This window comes from Mauremys mutica, chromosome 2 (assembly GCF_020497125.1).
Source record: "Mauremys mutica isolate MM-2020 ecotype Southern chromosome 2, ASM2049712v1, whole genome shotgun sequence".
Taxonomy (NCBI): Eukaryota; Metazoa; Chordata; order Testudines; family Geoemydidae; genus Mauremys; species Mauremys mutica.
The window spans coordinates 214,118,907-214,127,618 of NC_059073.1; the positions used below are offsets into that span (position 1 = coordinate 214,118,907).

At 39.6% G+C, this 8,712-nt stretch overlaps 1 protein-coding gene across 5 annotated transcripts in view; it reads right to left on the bottom strand.

Moving 5' to 3' along the window:
• Window positions 1-1,951: 1,951 nt before the first annotated feature.
• FYCO1 (FYVE and coiled-coil domain autophagy adaptor 1) overlaps window positions 1,952-8,712 on the bottom strand; it is an 81,266-nt gene continuing 74,505 nt past the window's right edge. For 3 of the 5 annotated variants that reach the window (XM_045007322.1, XM_045007323.1, XM_045007321.1), the window contains exons 15-18: window positions 8,427-8,522; window positions 6,169-6,379; window positions 3,959-4,068; window positions 1,953-3,546 (exon numbers count right to left, since the gene is read on the bottom strand). In XM_045007322.1, coding sequence (XP_044863257.1) covers window positions 3,471-3,546; window positions 3,959-4,068; window positions 6,169-6,379; window positions 8,427-8,522 — 493 coding nt within the window. In that variant the 3' untranslated portion in view covers window positions 1,953-3,470. Of the gene's footprint in view, window positions 3,547-3,954; window positions 4,069-6,168; window positions 6,380-8,426; window positions 8,523-8,712 lie in introns of those variants that run through there. The other 2 variants (XM_045007324.1, XM_045007325.1) reach the window with 2 other exon arrangements.

Genomic DNA, 8,712 nt, shown 5'->3' on the forward strand with positions numbered 1-8,712 from the left:
CTGTTACATTTCTTATCTCGTTTGTGTCTCAGCTTTATTGATAACATAACTGACAATCTTAGCACAGCTCTGATAACAGAGTTCTGTTAATAAATGTGTGCTTTTGATGCTGGAGGGCTGTTTCTCAGTGTTGCCAACACTTACAGTTTTTAGTGTTTTTCACTAAGCCCCAGCTGCTGGAGTCATGGTGTTGCAGGAGTATCTCAGTGTTCCTTTTTCAATAAGTAAGTTTCTACCCCTGATGCTTGCAGAGAAGTGCAAAAATGTGATGCAAATGAACCCTAAAGACTCGAAAGCAAAAGAAGTAAATAAAAAGACCAATATTAAAATATCATGACCGGCTTATAAATCTCTAGATTTTGGGGGCAGATTCATGTTTTTTAATATTTGAGGTTGCGATATTGTTTTTTTGCAGAAGCAGAGCTACTCTGGGCCATACATGAACAGCGCATTTTTAAAAAAATCTTTGCAACAGAGTGATAGATTTTAAAAAAGACAGAGAAAAAGTAAATCCAGAGGCCACCCTTCACCAGATTATTTATAATATTATAGCTCACAGTTGGCCTGCCACTTGACAGTGTCCCTTTAACTTATGTTTGGCATTTTAAGAAAAATATCTTAGTGAAATTAGTATTCTAGCTAAACAGTAGCAAAATGCTTTTAAAATCACACCTAAAAGTTTAAGGAAAATTGCAGTAGACTTCAGTAAAACAGCCATTATATTGCATAGTGTATGGTACATAGTATTCCACTTTTAAATATTAAATAAACTCTCATTGCCTAAATAAGAATAAAACATAACCTCAGCACTAAAATAATATGCTGGTAAATGAAACTGCCAGTGTATAATTTGTTTATTGCTTATGTGCTATTCACTTTAATCTCATTTCCATCTTGATTAGAATCTTTTAAATTTAAGTATCAGAGGGGTAGCCGTGTTAGTCTGGTTCTGTAGAAGCAGCAAAGAATCCTGTGGCACCTTATAGACTAACAGACGTTTTGCAGCATGAGCTTTCGTGGGTGAATACCCACTTCTTCGGATGCAAGTCTTGCATCCGAAGAAGTGGGTATTCACCCACGAAAGCTCATGCTGCAAAACGTCTGTTAGTCTATAAGGTGCCACAGGATTCTTTGCTGCTTTTAAATTTAATATTTTCAGCAGTATCGATCTCAGTTGTGACGGTCTCTGACCTCTCTGTTCCTACAAAGAAAAGGACCCTGCATCTTTCTTTGACACATCTTCCCATGGCAGTTTACATGTAGTATTGATATAATAAGAAAGATTAACTGGATTGTCAACTCAATGGAATGTCTCGAGATGAGTCAGAATTCTGGCAAGTTAACATAGGGCCCAATCCAAAGCCTGTTGAAATCAATGAGGATTTACATTTATTTCAGTGGGCTTTGGATTGGGGGGCATAGCGAGGGCATTTATGGTCTAAAAATATGCTATATTGACCAATTAAAAAGTGCATCACCCATAAACAACATCCACCCCCTTTCACTGTCGTTTACAATAGCAATAATGACCTCAGCAATAGGGATTACGGGCCTTCAGCTGTACCTTGGGACATGGGTTCCTCTCCTTTCAGTTGATCATTAATCCCCAGGAAATGTCCTGGGCTTTTATCATTAGTAGTTAAGTGACCAGAACCTCGGTGCTCACAATCAGCATGAACAATCTGTGCCTTCACAGTAACAGTTCTATCCCCATCAAAGAGAATCCATTAGGGCTGAGTAACAGCACCAGAAAAATATACACACCCAATTGAACCTCAATCCTTCTTCCAAACTGAACTGAACCTTTGATAAAGAGCCCTCACACCCCCATACAATGCTCTTTTGTACCCAAATTTGTCTCCCCCTTCCAAGTTCTCTACAGTCAACCAGCCAGATCCTTCTCAAAAAAAAAAAAGTTCAACTTTCTATTGATAAACTGAGAACTTTTCAACTGAAGCCCACAAATCTTTTGTTTTCCTAGTTTTTATAAAAAAAACAAAAAAAGAGAACCCCTCAAATTTTGTGCAGAAAGCAGACACTTTCTATGGAGATTTTTGTTTAAAATAAAAAAATTTTTTTTCCACCAAAACCAGTTTTGATTGAAAACTTTGAACCAGCCTGGCCCACGAGTGCATAAGATTTGAATACAGGAGCCACTCTGGGCCCAGCAGAGACTGCAGACCGCTGGTTTGTACTGGGGAAATAAACATGGGGGAGAGGATATGGAGAAAGTGAAGCATGAGGGCTGGATGGAGAATGGTAATAGGAGTCGCCAGATTTAGCCAGAAAATGTGGAGGAAATCATTTGTACTTGGAGAGAAGGAGCAGAGGAGCAGGTAGGCTGAGGTAGAGGAAGCAGGAATAAGGGGAAGGACAAAGGAAAGTGACCTGACTGAATTGGTAAGCAGGAGAGAGAAGGATAGGAGGACAGGGGAGAAGGACGAGGCTCCTCGCTAGGTTTGGATATGCATCCAGTTTTGGGTGGATTTATCTAGATTGGATCAAACCCAATGAGGCTCACCGATTGCTACCTTCCACTCAGTCTATAGAAAGGAATCATTCTTGTCATTTATATCCTTAGAGGTTTTCATTTTTGTTGATCACTGTGGTTTAAAAGAGCCAAAGCAGAAAAAAGAAACATGCCCCTTTCCCTTTCTTTAGTGTCACACACGAGAACTGCTGAGTTTTTTCTGCCAATTATACACCAGATTCTGCCACTGTAAGTTACTTCGAGAGATACCTGACTCTGCAAGAGCTTCCATTGATTTCAGTGGATCTACTTACAGAGAAGAGCGATCAAGAGTGGAAGAAATAATCATTAATTTTAGAACTGTTGCAGCATTTTTTTTTGGTAACAGACATTAAATGTCAGTGTTTTTTAAAACCCAGTTAGACATTTTTAAACCAAAACTGAACATCTAAAAAGTATATTTGTTGCTTATAAGTCTAAAAAAAGATATGATCCTTTAATAATACATAGCTGTAACGTCTGGAGTATTGCACAGTTGCATTTTTTTATAGTTTTTTATAATTATGAGCTGGTCAGAAAATGTTTTTTCCCCAACTGAAAACTTCAATTTTTTTACTTTTATTTTAATCAAAATTTTCCAAGAAAAAAATATAAGCTTTTCAAGAAAATAATATTTTTCAGCCAACTATTTTTTTGATTAAAAACATCAAACATTTTAATTTTGTCAAAAACCAAGTTTTCATTGAAAAAAGGTTGAACATTTTTTTGACCAATTCTACGGAACAACATGGCTTTTGAGCAATCTCTACACAGTACTGAGCCATTAGTGTTCCCGTGAAGGGCTTCTTTCTTTTGTGTAAACACACTGTAAGTGCTTTGTTTTGTAACTACTGCATAGCTTAAGGAAGTGTTCAAACAATGATATTTTTAGTGCTTACATACGTATAAATAATAGTGTTTCTTAAAAATATAATTAAAAAAGGACACCATATATTCAAGGCTATGGAAAATCACTTCCATCATAGATCACAGGTTGTTCAACAGTCAAGTGATAAAATACCTTTTTCGAGATAAACCTGTACAAAACAAACAGAAGATTATGTTAGTCTATCTCAAGTAAAAGTAAGATCATAATAGCTGGTCAAACCCTGCAATCCTTACTCAGGCAAATCATCCATTGAACTTCAAGAAGGTTTGCGTGAGTTAGGACTGCAGGATTGGATGCAGTAGGAGCATAAACTACAAGAAGACAATCCTGACTCTGAACTGGCTGAAAATAATCATGTGGTAAGTTTCTGTTATTTACCGTCTCAGCGATCAAGAGTATCAAAGGATGGAACAATGTTACAGAATCACAGGAAACGATCTTTAATAAAATCTGAAACGCAGGCCACTGAACCAATTTTTGACCTCTTTCTTAATCATTCTATTAAAGTCTACAAGTGATGAAACACTGCTTATTTCAATCTCTACATTGACTCTACCTACCTAGAGAAAGTGTTGTCAAATATCAGTATGTAGATACCACAGTTTCTCGCCTTCACCTGCCCTCTGATAGTTTCCTTATGAGAGTTGCAGCGGGTCATAGGAATAAGTACCTGGAATTGAAAAATGAAAATAGAACTTGGTTTCAAAGCTCCACCTCTACTCTAGGTTTGGAAGAGATATTTGGACTTATACCTTCCTAGGGGGGCAACAAGAGGGCCTCCTTGTGTGTATGTATTTCTCTTGGTTTGCATTATCTATTCTTGTGAGTGAATGTCAGGTCATATGTCAGCCGTCTCCCTGTGACAACCTTCTTCTGACATCTACATGTGGAGGAATGCACACCAATGATGGTGGTGGTGCATAACATACATGTAGCTACACACTGTGGTGAAAAGCAGGCAGTGTCCACGCTGAAGTGTACATACTGCAGTGAAAGAATCTGGCAGTGGGACATCTCACGGCTAAAAATAGTGACTGTGGAGTGTAGACATACCCTGGGTGATAAGCTTTCACTGACTATTTAATATTTATAAAACATTTCAAAGATACATATGTGCTACTCATTAATATTTCTATCATTAAAAACAAAACACATACAAAGAACAGTCAAGCCACATAAACAGCTTTGGCCTGAGTCTCCTCTCCCATACAACAGGTTTACACCAGTCTAGTCCCTTGACTTTCATGCTTCCAATCTGCACTGATCAGAGAGGAGAAACAGGCCCATTACATGTGTGGAAAGGGGTTAGACATTTGTTCCCATTAAGCGAGACACAGCTAGGCCTGATCTGACCTGACCTCCCGCTACTCAATTCAAAGCTCCCATGTGTGGATTTGTGAAACCAACATTGTGCGGGTACTAAATTAGTTCCAATGGTGTCTAATTTAATTTGGCCTTTTAAATTACTGCACATTTAATACAGCATCAAATGAATGTTTTATTCATATTTTATCCAAAAAATGCCCACTGTTTTTGCTCAGTGGAACATACTGAATTAAAAAAAACAAAGGCAAAAATCCCCCATCAAAATATATTTAAAATGGAAGGTTTTCCTAAGAAAAGCTGGCATTTCTGAGCCTTTTGCTGGCAGTTGCCATGCTACTGAAAAGGGAGACCATTTCTGTAGGTGATACTATGGGAAGCCTAATATCTCAAACTAGTTACTGTCGTACTTCAATCAATCATCAGGACAAATTTAACTCTCCAAGCAGGAAACTGCTGAGATATTCCATTTATCCCTCTCACCATGTAATGGAAGACGGACTTGTACATATAACTGAATTGAAAAAATTCTGGTAACTTGGTGTGGAGGGAGCTCTCTCCCGTCGGCATAGAGTGCCTTCACCAGATGTGCTGCAGCGGCAGAGCTGTATTGGTGCAGCTGCGCTACTGCAGTGCTGTACATATAGACATGGCCTTAATCAGTGTTAGCTGGTCATGGGAAACATTAGGTCTCCCCAGCATCATGAGTTAAAACTACAACTGCTTTTGTTTTCACTATAATTTTAACACAGGTTAGTTAACATAAGTTAGCTTAACAAGGATTAACACCACCCCTTTTTTCCTATAAAAGACACACGCAGTGTGAATCAGGAAAGTAGTGTGGGGCTTTCTGCACTGATCCTGCAAAATGTTGAGAACTTTGGGTAGTATCCAGCAAAGCACTGAAGCATGCGCTTAATCTTAAATCTGTGAGTAGTTCCACTGACTACTTCATCTTTCAAGGGATGGCCTGTGTTTAAGAGTCCTGCTGGATCGAGTCCTATGCTATTTACAAATAATATTTATCTTTTGCATTAAACGTAAGGAAAAAAACTAAACACTACACAGATTTTTCAGGTTGGAGCTGAAGGAGCCGATTGTTTAGCTTAGTGATAGTGATTTAACTTTAAATACAAACACTGCAAGCTAAAGTGCCAGTCAGTGCAATGTCACCCTATTTCCCCAGGCAACACTAAATAATTAAAGGTGTACTTCTTCCCACCGCAACAGTGCGATGGACTTTGGACAAGGAACACTTCTCCTGATGAGACATTTTGACACTTTCATATTTGTTACTACAGCGATGCACTTCCAGTGACATTTGTTGGGGTCATGATAAGTAAGCTTGCTGGTTCCACCAGACAAACTCATTCACCTCATGTGGTGAAATGCAATTCCTGAGGTAGCTCAGTGAGGAAAAAATCCCACCCTGAAATAACTGCCTTACTTTGCACTGATCCAGTGTTGCTTCTTCTGATTCTTGGTAGACAACGCTGAATGCTATGCTCTTTGGGTCTGATGAAAACACCCAGCTGATTGTAAAGCCAGTCACTGTCACGGTGATAGGGATGGTGCTGTAGGTGCTGGACTTAATGAACAGCTCCCTGTTGTCTTCCCCAAAATTTAAAATCTCTTCAACTGTAAGGGGTAATTTTATCCTGAAAGACAAACATAACCATTGGAGAGGATCAAATTAGATTGTGAAGACATCTGAACAGTGGGCACTAATATTTTATTTCCCTTTGCCTGACCTACTTCCTGCAGTCTCCTCAGTGACTTTGGGGCATGTCTAGAAGATGCAGCTATACAACTCTGGATGAAAGCAAGGACTAGTTGATCACAGCCTAGTGCTTTCTATTGCTGCTGGCATTCAGCAACTTCACTCATTCAAGTAGCCACGTTAGTCTGGATCTGTAAAAGCAGCAAAGAGTCCTGTGGCACATTATAGACTAACAGACGTATTGGAGCATGAGCTTTTGTGGGTGAATACCCACTTCATCAGATGCACTCATTCATTTATTCCAGTGTAGTTAAAAAGAAGTAATATTGAGTGTGGTACAGATACGCGATTTCAGTCTCACTTAACACTGTTGTTTCTCTTGATCAGCAAGTATATGACTTAATGTTTGTAATAAAAGATGTCATGAAAAAGACTGCTGCCCTCTGCTCTCTCCATTTTATATGTAAGCAACGTCACTTACCATACTAACATCATTCAGACCAAGAAATGGATGTTTAGGGAGATTTACAGAGCAAGTGAACATGAGCAGACATTCTACTAAATGTCACATTGTGCTCTGTCCTGGGGCTTTTGGGGTAATTAACCCTGGAGCTCACATTGTCAGTGAACAAGCAAACTACCTAAGTACCACCTTTAGGAACCTAAGATTAAAACTGAATTATCTTCAGGACCTTGGGAGGTTCAGCCCTTTAACATTTTGTCAGACCGCCTATACTGATATATTTCACATCTATATAATTAGATCCTCAGCTCATGGTCTTCAATGAAGCTTCACCAATTAACCAGCTGAGGAGGATCAAGCCCACAGTATCTCCATTGGAGTTGGTCTGATATATCATTATTTAGAATCAAGAGAAATTATCTAAGCAAAGAGCTAACCATGATCTCTGGTATTATGATACACTGTAATACATTCATTGTCAGCCATCAAAAATCAGCACTTGCCAGCAGATACCCATAGTTATTTCCAACTCTAAGTATGGGGATCACTGTGGTATCTCAGCCATCCATTGGCAAATGCTGAGTTTTAATGATAACTACTGTTCCCAGGCCAAGGAGAAATGTTTAGCTTTATTCATAATGTTAGTTTTTACCTAAGGTGAAACAACTACTAAAATTAAGGGTCGCCTGACAGAGTTTAAGTAGCTAATGACATTTCTTTCCCCCACCCCTCAGTTTGTTGCTTGGGTGTGTATTTTGTTACAGCTGCCGTTGCTTGAGCTCTCAGAAAGACCACAACAAAATCCCAGCACAGACCAAATCACCTTCTTGTAGTCAAAGTATAAACCTTTCTCACAGCTGAGCCAAATTTTCAAAAAGGGGCATCTACGGGTAGGGATAAGAATGTTGGGTTTTGTGCACATCAATTCTATTAGCTATTGTGCAAGTGACACACTCTATTGCCTCTGCGTGTAAATGTTAGCACTCAAGTCGTGTGTGTGCAGGGGGTTGTGGGCACACAAGTGCAGGCTGGGTTGGGGCTCTTTTGAAGATTTACTCTTATTGTGGCATATACGTATTCATCAGGACAGAAGCCATAGACAGCAGTAGCTATGCCAGAACCATTTTGGGTAGAGGTGGCTTATGGGAAATAAGCCACTCCCCCAAAGGCTCACGAAACACAGAATATTAATTGAGCATTGAGCAATGTCTTCCTCCAGGTACTGAAGTGCTAAAAGCCTCTCTCCAATTTCTGTTTACAGGTCTCAGTCCCCGCTGAAGATTTTCCTGGCCCCAAACGGATGGGCAGGCAGGAGGGCAAGCTGATTCTCTCCTTATCACCCCCACACCCATTATTTAACTGAGGTATATCCCCATGGTGCTGTTCTTAGGGCCAAGTCCTGCCCTCAGATGCATACGGACTGCTCCCACTGAGGTCAATGAGAGTTGACCAAGATGATATCCAAGATGCCGATTTGGCAGTTATTCTTTAAACCGGGCAGTAATGAAGCTGTTCTGCTTACATCAGTTCTCCTGACTTCAGCAAACATATCTCAGCATCTTGGGGCACTTGCAATTCTTCGGAGTCATCCAAGGTTGAAGAATTACATGTGCTGTTCCTGTGGCAAGAAGGAAAAAAAACATATTAAATATTCTCTGAAACAGCCCAACACAGAGACAAGTAATCACTGTAGTACCCCTTGCACCCTTGCCTCCAGCAGTGGGCTCATTTCATTTACTGTGGGCCAAACTTGATTATCTTTGCTACTTTAACACAGCACCAAGACTGCAGCCCCATTGTGCTAGCTA